Source organism: Equus asinus, chromosome 1, assembly GCF_041296235.1.
Source record: "Equus asinus isolate D_3611 breed Donkey chromosome 1, EquAss-T2T_v2, whole genome shotgun sequence".
In the NCBI taxonomy this organism is placed as follows: Eukaryota; Metazoa; Chordata; class Mammalia; order Perissodactyla; family Equidae; genus Equus; species Equus asinus.
In genome coordinates this window covers 160,561,753-160,583,788 of record NC_091790.1, presented here as the reverse complement: position 1 = coordinate 160,583,788, position 22,036 = coordinate 160,561,753, and the positions used below count along the sequence as shown (strand labels likewise).

The window sequence follows — 22,036 nt, the reverse complement described above, 5'->3', positions numbered from 1 at the left end:
TTTAATGACCTGAGCACAGTTAAATCATGAAATTAAAAACTGCCAAATATCAATACACAGAAAGACTGTATTTTAGACATATTACACAAAAAGTAAATGTACAGAAAACTAAGATTGTCTGCAAATATATTATATGTCAAAGGAAATAGATTTGTGGTTTTTAAAATTCAAGGCCAAAGGCTTAAGATTTACGGATATTTATTTTATTTATTTAGTTTTTGGTGAGGAAGATTTGCCTTGAGCTAACATCTGTGCCAATCTTCCTCTGTTTTGTCTGTGGGTCACCTCCACAGCATGGCTGACGAGTAGTGTAGATCTCACCAGGGATCTGAACCCACGAACCCGGGCCACCAAAGTGGAGCATACTGAACTTAAAACCACTGTGCCACAGGGCTGACTCAAGGATATTTATTTTAAAGACACTTGTAATAAATATAATAATTATGGGAGGTAATGATAAGATAATGGAGTAAGTATGAGAAACAATCCCAGTCACTTCTACCTCAAATTTTGAACCTAAATGAGAATACTTTTTATTTTTTAAGTAGCTGAATTTCAACTAGATTATGCAAAGTAGCCAACTCAATTTCATAATGCAGAATGTTTGGATATAATCAACAGGTACATGTACTATTCAAAGGAATTGCTAAAAGCTACTTTAACTTGCTCACTGGAAAACGAACGGGGAAAAAGCACTCTTCTGTCACCACTGTAATAGTGTGGCTGAAGCACCACCTTATTAGAGAGAGAGATTCCTAAATCAATTTGCAAAAAAGCTACTCAAAGTGACATGTTCATTTCAAAGTTAAATTCTACCCCTCCCAACACATTTGTAATCTGAGGAGAAATCTGGAACTGCTGACTAAGTGCTACTACATTCATTAGCCTTTGGCTGACCCTAGGCTGTAGGATCCAACTGTTTTATTCACCACAGTGTCCCAAGTACTTAACACTTTACCTCATACTTGATACCTCAAAGACATTTGTTGAATGAAGTCAATCTTTCAACTGGCTTCACTGTTTACTGGCACTCTTTCTACTCATTCTATTTCAAACCAAATTTATTTTTTTAAATCTGAAATTTCTCATAGCCTTTTGAAGTTTGTCTTTCTACTTAGGAAATTTTGAAAAAAAGCTCTCATTTTTCCTTTATTTTATTCTATTTACTTAACATTAGGAATGACTATTTGGTTTTTTTTTAAAGTCTATTCTAAAATGTACCAAGACTACTTTGAACCTCTCCTAGGGTTCTGAGTACCTGGAGATTGTGGTCAGGAAAGAATGGTACATCCAAAGCACTAGATCTAAGTAAAATACCAGTTAGCTCCAGGGCTTGTCAATGGTCTTCCTTGCCTTTTAAATTTTACCTGAAACATGAAATTCATAAAATCTAAGGTAATTCTATTTTAAAATATTATTTTAAAGTACCAGACTTACCATTATAGGTTATTCTTGGCTTTGTTAAACACATCACAAGATGCAAATCCATTTCATCTGAGGGTACAAATTTTGAGCATACAGGGCACTTAAATCCTAAAAGGTAAAAGAAACCCATGTTACTTAACTATTCTGAATATCCAACTACATTTTTTAAAAAAGCATGAAAGACAAAAAGCACTTCAACTTCACTATTACACTGTAATACACTCCTTATGTGCAACTTAAGGTGGGAAGAGAGTTTGTGACTATAATATCTGACTTAAATCAGTTTATGAAGACCACCCTATTCCCAATAGAACAGTTCAAATGAGGAGAATTTGGTTCACTACAAAATTCCCATATCTTCTTCTAAAGTATGAGTCCAATCAATCTCATTTCTGTCTAATTTTTTACATTGACTTAACTGATTTTGTTATAACAGTTCTGTATTCTGACCATCCTTGTGGCAATTATGTTTCCCAATTTGAGTCACAAGGTTTTATAGCTAGAAGTATCTTAGAAACTATTCTACCCCATCGACCTTTTAATAATTTATCTGACAAAGAAAGTGAAGCCTTTCAGAACAGCAAATTCAGATCTAGAATCTAAGACTCATGACTTCTAGCATAGCAGTCTTTCTGCCACACCATGCTACTAAAGTCACAATGTAAATAGAAAATAGCATCAAACAGGGCGGATGTGAGAGTCAATTTTGACATAAATATTAGCTAGATTCCTACAATATTCAATCTGCACTACTAGGTATTTGCTTAGAGTACTCTATTAAAAATAAACTGGGATGCTGAAGGAGAGAACAGGTTATGAGGTCAGCTCTATCCTGTCCCCTCACTTACCAAAGGGAATGGTCCCATCGACGGTTCCTTGCTGTTTCCTCGCTGCCCCATTGCTCCCTCCCCAATATCCCTAAGCTGCTTGAGCAGTGCTGAACACCTGATCCAAGAAAGCCAATTTATTGTTTGGCCTAGGAACAACAGATCAGAAGTGGCACAAAAAGATGATCTGGGCCAATTTGTTTTTCTTGGAAATATGACTAAGAAACAGCCAGAAAGTACACTGGTCAGCTGTGAAGAGCTGAAGCAGAAAGGTCACACACAGGTAAGAGAGAGACTGGAGTGTCCATCTTGGCTCATGTGTAAGCTAAATTTATAAGAGAACAGAAACCATCGGCAAGCACAGGAAAATGGTTCACACGGACATCTTGAGCAGATGTGCAGAGAGAAGCAGAAGTGCTGTGGGAAACAGCAGCTAATAAGAAGGTGGGTGAGAAAACCAGTCCCTGAAGGTGCCTCAGATTCTGGCAGCTCCCTACTTCCAGTACACGTGTTCTTACATGCACTCTCTTCCCTTTGTCATAACATGAAACTCACGGCAATCACATGAGTCAGACAAAAGCATACCTCATGCAGAACTTTATACAAATTAGGAAAAGGTTTTGGCATGGGTACTTAATCCAGATATTCAACTTCCTAAATGAGATATATGAACACTTTTTCACATTGTAGTAAACAAGTTTTAAAAGAAAGGATTAAGGTATGTTTACTTCTCCCTCTTGAAAACCACCGAATTAAAAAAGAAGAAAAAGGAAAGAGGATTTATCTAAAATGAAACTACAAAAACGCTATAATCCCCGAAGACCATACCAATACAGCGAAATTTGGATCCAACAGGGAGAAGACAGACTCTCGAGCAGCATTCATATTTCAAGAACCAACTAACAATACTTTGCTTGGAATTGTGAACATTTTCTTCCCTTGAAGTTAAGAAATAAAAGCGGGCAAGAGGCAACCAATTTTCTAACCACTGATCAGAATCATCTGGGTACGGGCACATAAACTCTAAATTACCAAACAAAAGTGCAATGCTGTGAACCACTGAGTGCATTCAACTGCCCACAAAGTACAGCCTAAGTGGAGAAAACTGTATGTGCGAAGAACCACCTGGATTTCTCACTAAATACAATAAACAAATGTGTTTCTCCTCCTATCTAAACCCCACTAAAATCAGAATAAAGTAAACACAGAATAAAGAAAAATTTAAAAGGAGACAGCAGCAGATGAGAAGAAAACAGACGAAGGAATTAACAGGACTGAGAAAACAGACATCCTAAGTGTCTGCAGAAGTAAGCCAATTCTAACTACATAATTCTCCAAGGACTCAGCAATCTATACTTCCAGTGACTTCCCAAGACAATGGTGAGTCATGAGGTTAAAATCTAGATTGACTGAAAGACTGAATTAAAAAAGATCCCCAGATCCCCAACCTATGACACATAACCAAGGAACTACACTCCCCCAACTAGAGCAGGAGAATGAAGGTTTACTATAGAAAAAAAGATCCAAAATAGATTGACTTGAGGACTCCAAGTACAACAATGCAAAGGGAAGAAAACAAGGGAATAAAGATCTACGTACTGAAAAGGGCCCCTCCTGCCAATCTCCTTTACTCCATCTCTACAAGAAATTGCAGATTCCTCTCTTAAATCAAAAGGTCCCACAGAATGAAACATCCAGATCCCTGCCTGTTGATAAGCCCAGTCTTACACATAAAGATTCTAATCAGCTTTTCAGGGCCTCTCTCATAACACAACACAATAAAAAAAATATTCTTACATAGTTAACACAGCAAAGGCAAACTCAAAACACAAATGAAACCATTTTACAACATACATCACAAAAGGACAATATTCTTAATGTACAAAGAACACCTAAAAAATGAGGAAAACCAAATACCTGCTAGAAAAATGGGCCAAAGTTTTCACCAAAAAAGAAGGATATGCAAATGATCCTTAAACAAAGGAAAAACTGCACAGTGTCAGAATAAAATATGTGCTTTCCTCTCAAGTACTTCCGTTTATTTTTTTATTCTCGTTTTAGTGAGTTTTAGGAGGGAGGAGAGAGAAACAGACGTGCTGAACTCACCGTATTTAACTAGAAGTACAGGTGGTTCTTTGTACATACCGTTTTTTCTCTTTAGGCTTTACTTTATTCTCTACATTAAGATATCATTACTCATGCCAGATTGGCAAAAAACTCAAAAGCCTGACAACATATTGTTGACAAGCTGTGGACAAACAGGTACTTTCACACATTGCTAGCAGGAATGCAGACTTGTACAACCTCTACAGAGGGTAATTTGGCATTATCTAACTAGATTACATATGTATTTACCTTCTGACTCAGCAATCCCATTTCTAGCATCTCACCCTGAAGGTATGTCCCCCAAAATACAAAAAAACACAAGCACAGATAGAGGATTCTGGGAAGATGGTGGAATAGGAAGCAGAGGCAGAATCTGTCTGAGGTAACAACTGTGGCACTCTGGAGTCTACTGAAGGCTTGCAGTTTCCAGGGGAGGACCTGGACAGTACACTGTGGTTAATTTCAGCTCTTAGCACAGTAGCAGCTACCCTTTCCCCACCCCCCAGCCACACAGTAGGCAGCGGTGCACTTGTTCCTGGGGCAGCTTGCACACAGTTTGCTGGAGCCAGGGTGGGCAAAAAGGACCCTGTCCTCCAAAGACTGCACTCTGATCCCTGATTGCTGCTTCTGATCCAGGAGGTACAGAAAGAGAGAAGGGCAGTCACTGCTGTTGGCCCTCTCCCTATTATTGCAGGCCCCTCCCGCTCTAGCTGAAGAGACTTCAAGGGGATTTAAAGGGCCTGCATCGGGGGCTGGTCCCATGGCCGAGTGGTTAAGTTTGCGCGCTCCACTTCAGGCGGCCCAGGATTTTGCCAGTTCGTAATCCTTGGTACGGACATGGCACTGCTTATCGAGCCAGGCTGAGGTGGCATCCCACATGCCACAACTAGAGAGACCTACAACTAAAAATACACAACTATGTACCGGGGGGCTTCGGGGAGAAAAAGGAAAAATAAAATCTTTAAAAAAAGAAAAAAGGAAAAAAAACCAGCATTATTAAAAAAAATAAAAATAAAGAAATAAAAAAAATAAAGGGTCTGCATCCTTTTTTCCTCCATTTTTCTCTTTTTCCCCTTTGGGAAACCAGACAGTAAAAACTAGGACATTCAAAAACAACCACACATACAGGGAAAATTCGAAAGTGCCTGTGCACGCCCAGGGGAAGACTCAGAAAAGACCTGATAAGATGTTAAGTTTATACCTCAGGCTGAAGATCCTCAGCAGAGAGAGCCTACAACACCCTGAAAAACAGTAATAAAAAATAGCAGACCCTGAGGAAGGAAGAGAATCTGATTTCTAGAGTTACCATATTGTTAGATTCACATGTCCAGTTTGCAGCAAAAAAACATAAGGTATACAAAGGACAGGAAAGTATGGCCCATTCAAAGGAAAAAAAAAAAATAACAGAAGCTATTCTTTAAAAAGACCTAATGGCAGATATGCTAAACAGAGACCTTAAAATGCCTGTCTTGGGGCCAGGCCAGCAGTGCAGCGGTTAAGTGCACACGTTCTACTTCGGTGGCCCAGGGTTCACCGGTTCAGATCCCAGGTGCGGACATGGCACCGCTTGGCAAGCCATGCTGTGGCAGGCGTTCCACATATAAAGTAGAGGAAGATGGGTACGGATGTTAGCTCAGGGCCAGCCTTCCTCAGCAAAAAGAGGAGGATTGGCAGCAGATGTTAGCTCAAGGCTAATCTTCCAAAAAAAAAGCCTGTCTTAAAGATGCTCAAAGAACTAAAGGAAGATGTGGATAAAGTCAAGAAAACGATATATGAACAAAATGGAAACATCAATAGATAAAAACCTAAATAGAAATCAAAAAGAAATTCTGGAGCTGAAAAGAATAATAACTGAAATGAAAAACTCATTAGAGGGATTCAAAGGCAGATCTGAACAGGCAGAAGAAAGAATCAGTGAACTTGAAGACAATGGAAATTAATGTCTGAGGAACAGAAAGAAGAAAAGATTGAAGAAAAGTGAACAGAGCCTAAGGGAACGGTGGGAAAACAACAAGCAAACAAATATTCGCACCATTGGAGTCCCAGAAGGAGAAGAAAGAAAGGGGCAGAGAGAATATTTGAAGAAATAATGGCTGAAAACTTCCCAAATTTGATGGAAGACATGAAAATATAGACATATAACGAGCTCAACAAACTCCACGTAAGACAAGTTGAAAGAGACCCACACCACGATACATTATAATCAAACTTTCAAAAGACAAAGAGAGAATCCTGAAAGCAACAAGAAAAAAGTGAATCACCACATACAAGGGATCCTCAGTAAGATTATAAACAGAGTTCTCATGAGAAACTTTGGAGTCCAGAAGGCAATGGGTTGATATATTTAAAGAGCTCAAGAGAAAAAAAGTCAACTAAGAATCCTATATCCAGGAAAACTCCTTCAAAAGTGAAGGAGAGATTATGAAATTCCCAGATAAAAGAGCTGAGAGAGTTCATTACCACCAGACCTGCCCTAGAAGAGACGCCCAATGGATTCTACAAGATGAAATGGAAGGACACTAGGCAGTAACTCAAAGTTGTATGGAGAAATAAAGATTTCAACAAAGGTCTTCAGGTCAGGGGAACTGTTCTTGAGGAAATGTACTGTAGGAAATGTGTCTAAGAAGCTTCATCCATATCTGGACCTGACTGACATAACAAGATCCTGGACTTCAAACTGATGTCTTAATGGGATGAGAATGTGTGGGTCTTGGGAAGAAAGTGAGTATATTTTACATATGAAAGGAACGTGAATTGTGTTTGCTAGAAGGTAGACTATGGCATATAGTCTCCAAAGATGGTTGCTGTCAATTTCATGCATCCTGCTCCTCACATTAAGAGAAGTAGCCTAACTCCCATTCCCTTGAATCTGGGCCAGCCTTAATGACTTGCTTGATCAACAGAATGCACACGCTATATTCCAGGATTTCTCTTTTTGGTGAGGAAGACTGGCCTGAGCTAACATCTGCTGCCAATCTTCCTCTGTTTAGTTATGTCGGATGCTATTACAGCGTGGCTTGATTGAACAGTGTGTAGGTTTGTGCCCAGGACCCGAATCGGTGAAGCCTAGGCCATTGAAGCAGAGTGCGTGAACTTAAGCTATTCCGGGATTTCTGAGATAAACCTTAAGAAGCCTCAAAGCTCCCATTTGGGCCTCTTGGGATGCTCACTTTTGGGACACTCCTTCCTAGAATGCAGCTGATAGGTTCTGGGAAGCCACCGTCACATAGAGAGGTCATGGGTAGGCATTCCATCTAACAGCCTGAGCTGAGCTCTGAGCTGACAACCAGCATCAATTGCCAGGCATAGTGAGTGAGCTACCTTGGATGTTGAGTTACTCTGAATTTTCAGATGACTCCAGCCCCAACTTCCATATGCAACTGCTTAAGAGACTCCAAAGTGAGAACCTCATCAACTGATCCCAGTCTACTCATAGAACCTTGAGAGATAATACATTTATGTTTTACTTAAAACACACACACGCACACACAGTAATTTACTGTGGCACTCTTTGAAACAACACAATATTGCAAACATGTAAGAGATCTGGTGAATAAACATCTGTGCATCTACACAATGGAGTACTACACAGCTATAAAAACAAATAAGGAAGGTCCCTACGAACTGACATGGAGAGATATCCAGGCTATCTTAAGTGAAAAAAGAAGCTTGCATAGATTATGTTAGCTATCACGCAAGAAGAGTAAATAAGAATATATGTATATGTGTGTATCCGCAAAAAAATAAAAACAAAACAAGGAAGGATAAACTTTAAACTAAGGTTTACATACATGTTACCCACAGGTGGTAAGTGTGAATGTGGTGAAAAACACAGGGAAGAGGTACTCCTGAGTATACCATTTAGTAAAGCTTTTGACTTTTGAACTATGTTAATGATATACATATTCAAAAACTAAACAGAATTAGGGGAAATCTCTTCTAAAATTAAAGATAAATGGAAACAAATGAACTATATACTAAATAGATACAAAGAAAAATACACACACACACACACACACACACAAACACACTTAGCTCGGTCTACTAAAAGAGCCTGGAAGCAATGACACCTCAGTAGCAAGCAGACCTAGCCCCCAGATCTTGGGTTTCTAAATATCATTCCCCCACAAAAGGAACCAGGGTTCCTTGGAGAAAATGCCAGGTTCTAGGTCTGGGGCAGGGCAAGTACAAGGTGAGCCTAGAATATCTTCTTGTGCCAGACTAAGGAAGTGCTCAAAAATTGATATGGACATATAAAAAAGCACAGAAGCCAGCTTGAAAGGGCTTCTCCTGGTCAAATTTGGCAATCTGAGAATCAAAATGGATAACATAATATATTATAGAATTTTAAATTTAAAAAGAGTGCAAAAGTACATATGGGTAATTACACATTCTGAAAGTATCAACCCAAGATCACTTAATTAACAAACATAAAAAGGTACTTTTAAAATGGAGGAACTGGCTGCTATCACCTTAAACAAACATTCCAACTTAGTATCACCAACAAAAGGGCAACGTAACATCTGTGCTCCCCCACGTGACTGAGGACATGATACTTAAGTATACTCTTGCCAAATTTAATTTGAACCTAATTATGAGGGGATTCAGAAAAAGCCTCCAACATATAAGATGTACACCAAAACAAATTAATAGAAAACATAATAGAGATTCAATACAGAGTGGCTATTATTTACTGAAATTGTCCCTTTTTCAATTTTCAGACAGTTCACTCATTCTTTCTAAGTTCTTAGAACAGTACAGTTCTAAAATGACATTCTTTAATGATAAAACCAGACCCTTTAGACTAAAGGAAAACTTCCTGTAACAATTCGATGAGACATACCCGCTGCATCAGTTACTTTACACAGTAAGTAGCATCAGCACCAGTAAATGTGAATACCTTGTCCTTTTCCACTGTTGGTGACTAAGGCAAAAAGAATTTTCTTTATATCCCCAGTGGCCCAACCTTACTTTTACTCAGTATTTGAACATTGTTTCCTTGTACCACACACAAAAAGGGACTGATCCTACACCTGAGTCTGGTAAATACACCTACTGGCAGGAAAAATAAGGGTGAGCTTTAGGTTTTGTTTTTTTAAAGGTTGAAAAACTGCTCCCACAATCAGAATCTTTTGGGCAAGACAGAAAATGAAAGTACCAGGCCTTATTATCAGATTTACATATCAAATCATCACTCTACAACTGCAAACAAGTTATCTAAATGCGCTCGCTTAGTTGATAGCTAGAAACAAAATAAAGACACCAGAAAGGGTCACACTGGCGAAGCTATCCTCTCAACCACTACCAGAGTCCAGAGAGAAAGACCAGAAAGATAACCTGTGTTGGCTGCTACAGAGATACAATAGGTACCAGACTTTATGACTCTTCTATTTCAACCTTTACAATAATCCAAATATTCTGCTCCTCCCCCAGATGTCATCAGCCTTCTATTAGCCCCGCTGGTTGTCAACGTTCTCTACCCAAAGCTGGCGACACTCAAAGTTTCTCCAAAATAAAAACTATTCCTACACTTTCCCTTAAACAAAGCTCTATTCTTCTCGTCTCAATTAGTTAATTTAATTGACTAATATAAGTAATTTCTAGAAAGAAATGACCAATAGATTTAAAACTCCCTTAGGTATATGTGCACTAAATGTGACAAATGGGATGAATCAGTAATAGAGGAATGTGTTCAGGAGATTTTTACAGCAGGTGACCTCCACCTGCTACACCAAACTCCCAGGTAATACAAAACAGTAGCTGCCAATTCCTATCTTCAATAATGGAAGTGAAGAATATTAAGCAAAAGGTGTCTACAGACTCTCTTGGTTTAAACTGCTCACTTAAAGAGAGCAGCTGTCTTAAATGCAGAGAAATTAAAAGCAACAGAACTCAACTCTTTTGATTCCTAAGCTATCAAGCTTTCTACCACAGCATCCTTGCTTTTGACCATGTTTCACATCACTGAACACACACACCCTATTTTCCCCTACACCAGGCTTTTCACACAATCTCTAACTACTACCCTAGTACAAATCTGATATAGCTAATTTAACCTTTTTCCTCCAATAGAACTTATCCATTCACACATCCATGCCTTTGCTCTTAAACCAACATGCTTTGTTTTTCTCTTATTAAAAATCTACATCCATCTCTTCAAGCCCAGGTAAGTCTCATTATCTCAATGAAATCTTTTAAGAGAATTCAAAATTGTAATGTTTTTCTCTGTCCTACTATATTCCTTTTACTGATAACATTCATTTTATATATATCATCATCTACAACCTCTCTTCTGTATAGATTTTATCTCCTGAATTTGATAGTATCTGTGGGGCAGAAACGGTATATTCTATTAAGTATTCTATTCAACCACCCTGCCCCAGCATCCAGCTAGACTTACAGCTGAGACAATATATATCTAAATGCATGCATAAATGAATTGTATAGTTGTTCTGAATTCTACAGAGGCAAGAGTGGCACAATTAAACGTACATTACGGAATTCTAATTACTGGTAATTCTAACTGCAATTAATAAAGTCCTAAGCACTGCACGCAGGAATGAATTGCATTTTTAAAAAATTCATTTTAAAAGTAAAATTACCCCAAATATGCCAATAAAAAGAAAGGCAAACAGGGGCCAGCCTCGTGGCCCAGTTGTTGGGTTTGCGCACTCTGCTTCAGCAGTCCAGGGTTTCGCTGGTTTGGATCCCGGGCGCAGACACGGCACCGCTCGTCAGGCCACGCTGAGGTGGCATCCCACATGCCACAATTAGAAGGACCCACAACTAAAATATACAACTATGTACTGGGGGGACTCGGGGAGAAAAAGCAGGAAGAAAAAAAAAAGAAGACTGGCAACAGTTGTTAGCTCATGTGCCAGTCTTTAAAAAAAAAAGAAAAGAAAGGCGAATAAATCAACTTCCATGAGCAAAGTTTTATAGTATACAATATGTGAGTGTAAATTGAGGAGAAAGACATCTCATTTGCCAACAGGGCCTGTTCAGAGTTTAGCAAATACAGGACTGTCTTTATGAAAATTTTCCTCAGAAAATACAAGCCAATGTACTTAAATAACCACAGGTAGAATTAGCTGCAGACTACTCACCTTCTAACTATCAATGGTTTTCTAATAGGTAAAACTTCTGCTATAAGAGAAAAGGTGTCCAAGAAGCCAAAGGGAAGCACTTAAGTAGACCCTACATTGTTGAAAGATGACAGTTACTTAATAAAGGGCAAAAATATCTCTAACAAAATAAAAATGGCAAGATAGCAAATGTTCCCACAACACAATATGGCAGAATACATTTTAACCTTGCTCAACAAGCCTATTTACCAGATTAAATGTTTAAATAAATGTTAATGTTTAATGTTAATGTTAAAATAAATCATCAAAAACAATTCTTGATGAACCTACAAAACTAACATCATTACACATCAATCTGCAGAACAAACATTCCTGAAAAGTTTAGCTAATGTCAGAATCATATTTTAAGTCCATTAGGGAAAGTCATTATTTTCTACTATCTACCCATTTGTGATAATTCTGTCACTTTATTCTTTTTTCATATATATCTTTTTAAAAGAACTATTTCTGATGAGAACGCAAAGAGGAAATGAAGCAATTTTTAGTGAAAATTATGATCTGTTTTTTGTAGTCTCAAAGCCCTCAGTATGCCTGTTATGACATATAGTAGACATTCAAATACTGGAATGAATGAAAGGCTATCCAAAAGAGTATCATTTTTCCATATTAAATACCAGCACACTGAAATGATTTATAAAATGTCCTACAAGGGTTCTTTAAATATGCTCTGAAGTTTTCTCTGTAGTTTAAAAAAAGGCAGGGGTAATTTCTTTTCCCTCTTTCGGTTCCTGATTTTAAAAAAACAAAAATACTTCTGGGATTGGACATTTTTCCATGCTTTACACTAGGTGCACCTAACAATGTCCTCAGTGTTGTTCAAAAAGAGCTGCTTCTCCATGTTCACTGTAATCACTCCCACGCCATCTAGACGCGAGAATGTGAAAGGGCCCTCAGGGAGCATCTACCCTAATCTCCTTTTACAGATAAGAAAATCCAGTGAAGTAAAAATTTTTGCCAAAGTCATAAAACAACTCAGCAGCAGTAGGACCACAACGAGGGCTCTTTTCATTACACTGCAGCCCACTCACCTATCAGACCTCTCTCATAAGCATTTGTAACCAACTAAACTAATGATTTACAACACCATATACATAAAAATGTTATAACCCATGCAATCATTATAGGGCATCTATTTTGAGGTTTTTTGTTTTTTTTTTTTTTTACCAAGGAGAGCTGATATTTCTTGTGAACAGTGGCAAAATTCTACAAAATCAAGAATTAAGAACAGACACTAGGAAACACAAGCAAATCAAAATCCACACTGGAATCAAATCCTGGACTTCTTAACAAATGTATTTCCCATATTTGGGAAACGATTCAGAAATTCAGAGATTAAGCATTGGAGATTCAACAATCTTCCTCCACCCATCTGAAAAATGTTTTGCAGCCATTGTTAAATCATACAATGTAATAACAACATGCAAAAATGTTTATGTCTTTGGCATTTCACAATCTTAAAAACAACACTGCAAAGATGCCCATCTTTTTGCTTTTGTTTCCTATTCCTTTTATTGTCTTCTAGCCTATCAATCAACTTTCCACTAATTTTTTTTTCCTCTCCTCCACCCTGCTCCCCAAAATATCCCATTAGCTTTATCTCTTATCCTGTATTTTGGCTTAGAGTCTAGATTATTTTAAATACATACAAACTAGAAATCAGATAGAGTAACTATAAACAATCTTAATGGTGGGCCACAACTGACAGAGAATGCTTCTCTGTCACTGTAATTTGTGTGAGCCCTATATTATGCAGAGAAAATAATTCTGATATTGAAAATTACAGCTTTATAAGAAAATAAATATCTTCAGCAACATAGGTAGGGAAAACTAACAATAATATAAATACTCTCTTTTAAATTTGAGTGAATTAAGAAATTTATCTTACATAAGAATGTCAAATAGAAAATGATGTGATTGCTCTTAGTAAACAGTTATAAAAGGGGAACAGAAGAATCAAATGGCTATTCAGAATGGTAGAAAAGTAAACAAAATATGGTAGTATGGCGCAGGTCAGTTCCCATGGAAAACTAAAAACATTTCATGTGGCAATATAAACAAGCTGTACTTAATTTACAATATGAGTATGTCAATTATGGTATAAGGACCTAAGAATCAGTGGTTTAACTAGCACAAATGAGTCTTATGAAATTCAATATATTGAACATCTTCTGTCATCAGTGAATCTCAAAATGGCCACAAACCCCCACTGTGGAAGAAAGTGAAGCAGGGTACAGAATGACCAAAACATAGACACAGAGAGATAAGTAATTTTTATCCTTCATCGATAGCAACAACCTCACTTTTAGAATAGGAGGAAGATGCCTCAGTCCCAAGGTTAACTCAGGCTCTGCATTCTTGGGGGCAATTTTAGAAACTTGACTAGGTATGTGTTTTAGTATATTCCAGCTGCTATAACAAAATACCAGAGACTAGACATCTTATAAACAACAGAAATTTACTTCTCAGAGTTCTTGAGTTCAGGATGCCAATGCAGTCGGTGAGGCCCCTCTTCCTGGTTGCAGACTTCTCCTTGTATCCTCACATGGCAGAAGGGGCTAGAGAGTTCTCTGGAGCCTCTTTTATAAGTGCACTAATCTCTCCCTGAGGGCTCCACCCTCATGACCTAATGACCTCTGAAAGGCCCCATCTCCTAATATCATCACCTTGGTCATTAGGTTTTCAACACATGAATTTAGGGGAGGCACAAACATTCAAAACCACAGCAGTATGCAAGGCACTTTTAGAACTGAGCATGAGCTTCAACAGTAGTCAGAGTCGATTTGTTTATTTTCCTAAACAGGACAATAGCCTCTGCTCTAGAATTTTCTGGGGAAGAGGGGGAGGCAGAGGTTGGAGTAATGGCATTTGCTCTGGGAATTCACACGCTGGATGGAGAAATACAACTCTGAGCCACAACTTCTCATCTAAGATACAGTACAGCTATATAATGCCCACTAGCCTTCGGGATCATACGTAACATATGAGCAATATATTAGCTTTGCCATGGCCCTAGATTAACACAAAAGTCAAATGAAGAGAAAAAAAATTAAGTACAGATTTCAGAATTATTACAATGAACTTTAACCACTACAATTAATAACTATTTACACTCATTGGTTTAAAGGAAAACACTGAAAAATCTGCAAAGGCCACAGCTAAAATTTTCAATAAGCTCAATGTCCCAAAATAGTTTGCTTCTAAACACACATGTTCCCAATTCCCTTGAGTTGCAAAAAAGACATATGACCAAAGTTTGATAAAGAGCTCTACAGACTATCAAGCAGGGTATAGCCCAGGTGGCTTACAACTGTTTATTACCTGTTTCATTTCAGGTTCTGCCTGTAAGATAGACATGAAGTTTCCATAATATTTATATTTCTCATCTTACCAGGTTTTTGCTATTCCAAAAACTATTTACGAAAGGCTTAGTTGAATTTTACTGAAGCTCTTAAGTCTCTTTAAAATGGAAATGGAAATAAAATGACTGCTTTTAATTTGCAGTAACCAGACTTCATTAGCCTTCAAATTTACTCAAGAACTACAGGCACAGTTATAGTCTTAATCAAACTATTAGTCAAATGTCTATAACTTTCAAAATAAAAATATTCCGCTGAACTCAAAAAAATAAGGAATGATTTAAAAATATATCTTCTTCGTGTTTCATATCAAGATATCTATTTACTTCACAGCACCATGCCAAAGCAGAGTAGATACTCAATAAATATCTATTGAATCAATGAACAACTGTGTCCTCCCTCTAATATGTCCTTCCTCTTGCCTAAATTGAAGATCAAGTGTGGAGTTTTTTCTCTCTCCACAATTCTCCGCTTAGTGCTCAAATTAATGGCAGCTCTGAACAGCGAGCTAAAGGACATTTTTAAAGTATGGCTCACTATGTTTCTTCCTTTCTCTTCCCTCCCTCCCTCTTTCTCTCTCCCCCCCTCACGTACATGTACAGGAACACACACACACAACACAGACATTTTACCATGCTGCCAACTATCAGAATTAAACCTAAATCAAAGACAACAAAACACGTAAAATTTCATTTTCTAGCAAGTAGGAGAAGATGGAGTGGCAATCACAGGGTTGAGGAGACAGAAATTCTAAGATTTGTTACTTTCTTACTGTAAACCTGGACTAGTTATTTGGTGGACAATAGATGGTGCCCTACTGTTGTTGTGTCAGGTGAAATATACATTTAAAATGGCTTAATGTTCCACTCAGCCACAGGAACATGAGAGAGAAGCTAACACGATGAGGCACATATTCTTCTGATAAATAATCATAGTATAAAATCTCCCTAATTGACCATAAAATATATGCTTTTTTTTTAAAGAGCAAGGAATGATATGTACATTACACTCTTAGAGGACTTACTTTTTAATAAAACCCTAAAATTTTTAGTGCACCTTTTGTTTCTAAAGATAATCTTTTATCACTCATCCTGAAAACCTCAAAATCTTTAACGATCTCATTCACTCACGTGGAATTATAGACTTAAAGAAAGAATTCCCCAAGAATAGATATTTAGAACAAAGATCAAAAGAAGAAAAGTTAAGATCCAACTGGGAAGACAAAGAGCAAGAGAAAGTATGAGGGCCTGACAGACCGGCTACAGCAGAGCTGCTGGAACACAGGTGGTGAAACAGGAAGACACAGCAAAGAATAAAAATACCTGCTTTTCTACAGTTGCATTTCCCTTCTCACTGTACTCTACATTGTCCCAAAAAGAAAAAAAAATTTAATTGGAAATGTAAAAAAAAAGTTCAAAGAAAAAATATTGGGAAACATAATATACAGGGGAAAAGTGTGCAAAACATTTACATTTTTTAAGCCTTTAGAATAAGATTTAAAATATATTTCCGTCATCCTAGTTGTATCTTACACTTATATGAGTAAACGTACTTTTCTCCATGTACTAATGTACTAATTTGAAATGTGAGGATACAAAAATTAATAATTAAAACAAAAAATTATAATTTAAATAGTAGCTAGATATCATTTTTAAAATATTATTTAAATATTCTATTGTTTTCCATTAAAAGTAATATGGTTTTGATGTTATAGAGATTTCTTATGAATAATAAATTTTAATACAGTGATTCACAAGTGTGTGCACTTAACATAAATCTCTTTATCACAAACACTACATACGCTACCAAAAAACTGTTTTTAGATACCTAATCAAATACAAAATGTACCTAACAAAATCTGATAGGATTTAAAAAAAACTTTTTGGTAACTAGGGCTTTAAAATCTTACATATATTTGGCTAAAAGTATGTTCTGTTATCGTCAGTAATTTTTTACGGCCACCATGACAAATGAAGAGGTAATTATGAAGCCTAACATAATTAATAGTTTAGGATCATGATTAAAATCAAATGTTAATTATAGCAGCTGGCACCTAACTGTAGTCAGTATTGCTTTTACACAGAGAAAACTTTGCCTACTACTTTTGTACTCAACCAAACTCAATGTTGCCAGTATTTCCTAATATCAATGCATACATAATTTAATCCTTACGATTTATCATGTCAAATTTGATTTAGAATTAAAGGGCTGGTTCTATAAGGGTTTTCAAGTTTAGCAGAAGACGTACTAGTACACGCTACTCTTAAGACGAGCAAACGCTAAAAGAAATACCACCTCCCAAGCACAAACCAAGTTCTCCACTTTCTTAACACATTTTATTTAGTCTGAGAAAAGTTACTGACTTTCTTTCCCATAGGGGCTGATCTCTGGAAACAACTTCTCATTGGCATGGTGTTAATTACTTTCTTAAAGATACAGTCCTTGAGGGAATTCACTCTGCATTAAATATTTCCCTAGCTATACTTACTGAGTTTGCTGGTAGTTCCTTGTTTCTATGTATGTTCCCGTCTCTTGGGTCCCGCCAAACTCACAAGTGGGAGGATCAAATAATAGCATTACAGACTTAAGGATTTGTAACTCCTTAGGAATGAAGGGAATTAACATCTTACAGCCTATTTTCTATTTATCTCAAAAGTTTCTTTTAAAGAAACTGCACTTGGGGTAACTCTGGTCAACTATGAGCCCACAAGCTAAACGTGGCCTACCGCCTACTTTTGTACAGCCCTTGAGTCAAGAACAGTTTTACATTTTTAAGCAGCTAAAAACAAAAAAAGAAGAAACAATCATAATGTTTTGTGATATATGAAATTCAAATTTTAGTGTCCACTAATAAAGTTTTATTGGAACTCAGCCACATGCATGCATTTATATATTTTCCATGGCTGGCTTCATATTACAAAAGGGGTGACAGAGATCAAAGGGCCTGGAAAGCCTAAAATATTTACCACCTCGCCTTTACTAAAAGTGTGCTCGTGCCTGGAGTAAGTCATAAAAATTGTTCAAAATATCTGAATATTTGTTTCAAAAGGGGGAACTAGGAAAACCCCCTTGGAAAATTTTGGTTATGACAAAAATTCTGTTTGTAAGCTACCAGTAAACTTGATTAAAAAGTTTAATTTGGGCCTGGCCCTGGGGCCAAGTGGTTAAGTTCGCGCGCTCCGCTGCAGGCGGCCCAGTGTTTCGTTGGTTCGAATCCTGGGTGCGGACATGGCACTGCTTGTCAGACCACGCTGAGGCAGCGTCCCACATGCCACAACTAGAAGGACCCACAAGGAAGAATATACAACTACGTATGGGGGAGTTTTGGGGAGAAAAAGGAAAAAAATTTAAAAATTTAAAAAAAAAAAGTTTAATTTACAAAAGAGTTGAGGAATAACGATGTTCTAGTCAGGCCAGTATTGTCACTGCTTCCCTGAAGCCACACCTGTTTATTCTCAATCCATCACCAACCTGGTAGATTTTACCTCTGAGTATATCTGTCAAACTCAATCACTTCTCTAGACATCCATCACCATCCTGTAGCTAGCTATTTTATTCTTTCCTGCACTAACGTGGTAATCTCTATAAACACATCTGAGGTAGCCCTTCCCCTCCTCATACTATTCTTACAGGCCATCTTCAAAACACAAATCTGATTTTGTCCCTCTGCTGTTTAAAACACACATACACAAACTTTTTATTCATTATACAAAGCCTTGCATTGTCTGTTCCCTCCCAACTCCAGCCTCATTTCTCTTCAAACCACTACTTGACATTTTAAAAAAAATAATATATACTACATACTACATATGTGTAGTTTCCAGATCAGCATGATTTAGTTTTTAATTGAATCACTATAACGCAAAAATTACTGAGCACCTTTTGTACTGCATAATAACATACAATGTTAGAGTATTTAATTTTTGCCTTCCCATCTACCCTGAAAGTTACCTATACTTTCATTTTTATCCAACAATAGCCAACATAGTAGACCCACTCAAAAAATACTCAATGCTTGATTCATTATAAAACCTTGAATGTGTTCTCAACAGCAAGCCAGGGGCAGATGTGAAAGATTCTACACCTGGGCACTCAAAGGGTTGCTTCTAAGAATAAAGAGACAGAAAACAGTCTCTTTTAGCTGTCTACTCTAGTCATCAACTAGGGCATCATTACACATTTGAGTTTTATCAGAGAAGTAATAAATTTTAGCACTCAAAACATTTTCTTATTCCTAAAAGTAAAACCCAGGTTAATCAATCATTTTAAGAAAACTAAATTTCTGATTCTGTTGGTGAAATAGAACACATTCAGTACGATTATGTAATTGACTACATCAGAAGAGTGCAGAGAATGTTAAAAGACTATAAGTTCATTCAAAATCTCTCTCTTGATACCCCAAATGATGTTTATAAATTGTGCTTTGTGAGTATTTTAGAAATTTTACATTTTAATATGTTGCTCTAACTTTTTAAAATAAAAAAGGCCCTCAGTAATAAACACATTATCATCATGTATAGAAAATGGTATTTATTTCAGATATGTACATTTAAGTATATGAGACAAATGATGTAAGTAAATGATATGATATCTGAGATCTGGCTTAAAATATTTCAGAGAAAAGAGACAGATGAAGCAAATATGGCAAAATATAAATAACTAGTTATGTGGATGACAGGTACATGAAGTTGATTAGTTCACCATACTATTTCTCTTTACATCTGCATATGTTCGAAAACTTTTCTAATAATATTTTTATAGTCTTCAAGTAAATCTAAGAAGTCAATTTTTTTCAGTAAATCTGAAAAGGCAAAATTTAACTACAGTTAAAACTGAACTCAGAAAATATTAAAATTCTAATTTTAAAAAAACAAAATTTTGACAATACTAATTCTTATAGAAGATGCAGAGCAACAACAGACGCTCAAATACCACCAGCCTAAGCAAAAATTGATAAAACTACACTGGAAAACTGAATAAAGCTGAAGGTATGCATAACCTATGACTCAGCAATTCCATTTCAAGGTATGTATCCCAGAGCAGTGATTCTCAAACTTAATATGCATAAGATTTATCTGGAGAGCTTGTTTCAATTCCCTGGAACCCACAGATTCTGATTCAGCAGGTGAGGGTGAGCCCCAGGAATTTGCATTCCTAACAAGCTCACAGGTGACAACACCAATGCTGCTGGCTGGAGGACCACTCTGAGTTAATACTAAAGAAATCTGGCCACATGAGCACCCGAATACATCTTAAAATATTTACAGCAGCAGTGTTCCTAATAGCGAAACCGAAACAAATATCCAACAATGGAATGGTTAAATAAATTGTGGTATATTCCTAGAATGGCATGATGAAAATTAACCACAGCTTCTGAAGGGTAGCAGAATATGCCACCCCAAAATATGCCACTTTAGTATACTGATTATTTTGAGCTGTAGACATCTGAAAAATAACAAATGCAGTGAGAGGCTTTCTCTGGCCTCCCCTCCAGTGCCTAAAGACATATTCTCCAAAAGGAACTCAACTGTCATAAATCCTCTCCCGGGGAGTTTCATCAACCAGGGAAGATTGACTCTTATCAGAGGAGAAGAAACTAGAAGTTGATACCACATCCAGACAAACTGTCACAAACTATAATACCTCCTCCATCTATTCTTTCAAAAGCCCATTCAGCTTTCCTAAAAACGATTTAGGCTCCCCTGAGAGGCCTATATCCCTCTCCCCTTTCCTATTAAGATGGTATTTAAGTCTGAATTCTAAGCCATCTTGGAGAGTTACTCATTTTTCCCTGGATATCTCCTACATCTGCATAAAGTATACATGCTAAATAAACTTTTGTTTGTTTTCTCTTGTTAATCTGTCTTTTATCACAGGAATCTCAGCTAAGAAATCAGATGGGTAGAGGAAAAAGTATTTTTCCTCCACTACACTACACACAATACAAATGAATCTTACAAAAATAATACTGGGGGGAAGAAGCAAGACTCAAAATAAGAGTATGATGTCACTTACCAAGCTGGCAAAATTAAAGATATTCTTTAGAACTGCATACATAAATGATAAAACAAAGCAAAGCAAGGAAATGATTATCACAAAAGAGTATGATTATTCTAAGAGAAAGAAAAGGTTTTACAATCAGGCAGACGGGTGGGTTTCTGGGGTACTGGCAATGTGCTATCTAGTTCTGGACATAAGTGATAGCTGCACTGGTATTCATTTTGTAAAACTGTATTATTCTGTTTTATGCGCTTTTTCTTATTATAACAAAAAATTTTTTTAATATGTTTTCTTTGATGATAGAATTTTATGAAAAAGACTTCCCAAAGTTTACCATCTGAATCTTAGTACTCTAAATCTAGCCTCATCTTTTAATCAATAATCTAAGTTCAGAGAATTAAATATTAGGCTTGGTGGTAAATGCAAATTTCATTAAATTAAAATACGAAGTTTTGCGGCAACAGCATGACAAATACATATTGGTACCATAAATCCTAAAAAACATATTTCTACCTATTAAAAATACTTAGGCTCAAATATCTTGAAATTTGGAACAAGAAATAAGGCAACAAAGAATCTGATAGAAAATTTAGCAGTTAAGAGTCAATGAATGAAAACAGTAACACCTGCACTTAGATTCAATCTATAATTCTGCCCAAATAAATATCTTCTAGATATCTAACTGGTGAAACTTGGAAAGATTCCAAATACTGTAGGAAAAATAAAAGTGCAGGTGTGAAAAAGATTTTTCTCCTTCCCACCCCAAAGCACCCCCCACCCCAAAAAAAACAGCCGAAAGAAGAGAAAAAGGAGAATGCAGGCTCCAAGAAAAACATCACTATGAAACACACAAACGATGGATGCCATTTGACACAGCATGCAAGGACAGGAGCACCTCAAAACTAAACTTTTATCAGTCTACACACAAACAACGCAACAATGAAAACCTGGGAAACCACAGAGACCATCTGGAGTCTACAAAGTTTTCACCAAGATAGGTGAGGGTAAAAAATTCCTCACTAGGTCAAAAACTTTGTAAATCTTATTTAAATACTTACCATTAAACTACTGGTTCCAGAAGGAATAGAGGTAGCAGAGTAGAAAAAAGAGGGAAAACCCAATCAATACTAAGAACAAAAGTGGCAACACAATATCAACTCTAGGCACCCACAATAAA

General features: G+C 36.8%; 1 protein-coding gene across 7 annotated transcripts in view; it reads right to left on the bottom strand.

Annotated features, from left to right (window-relative positions):
• Nucleotides 1–22,036, bottom strand: part of ZNRF2 (zinc and ring finger 2) — a 110,637-nt gene that overhangs the window by 58,442 nt on the left and 30,159 nt on the right. For 5 of the 7 annotated variants that reach the window (XR_011503715.1, XR_011503716.1, XR_011503717.1 and 2 more), the window contains exon 2: nucleotides 1,438–1,533. The exons of the other annotated variants lie outside the window; for them this stretch is intronic. Coding sequence is in view for 2 of the 5 variants with exons in the window: in XM_044765348.2 (XP_044621283.1) it covers nucleotides 1,438–1,533 (96 nt within the window). In the remaining 3 variants the exon portion in view is untranslated. The remainder of the gene's footprint in view (nucleotides 1–1,437; nucleotides 1,534–22,036) is intronic. 7 annotated transcript variants of the gene reach the window in all.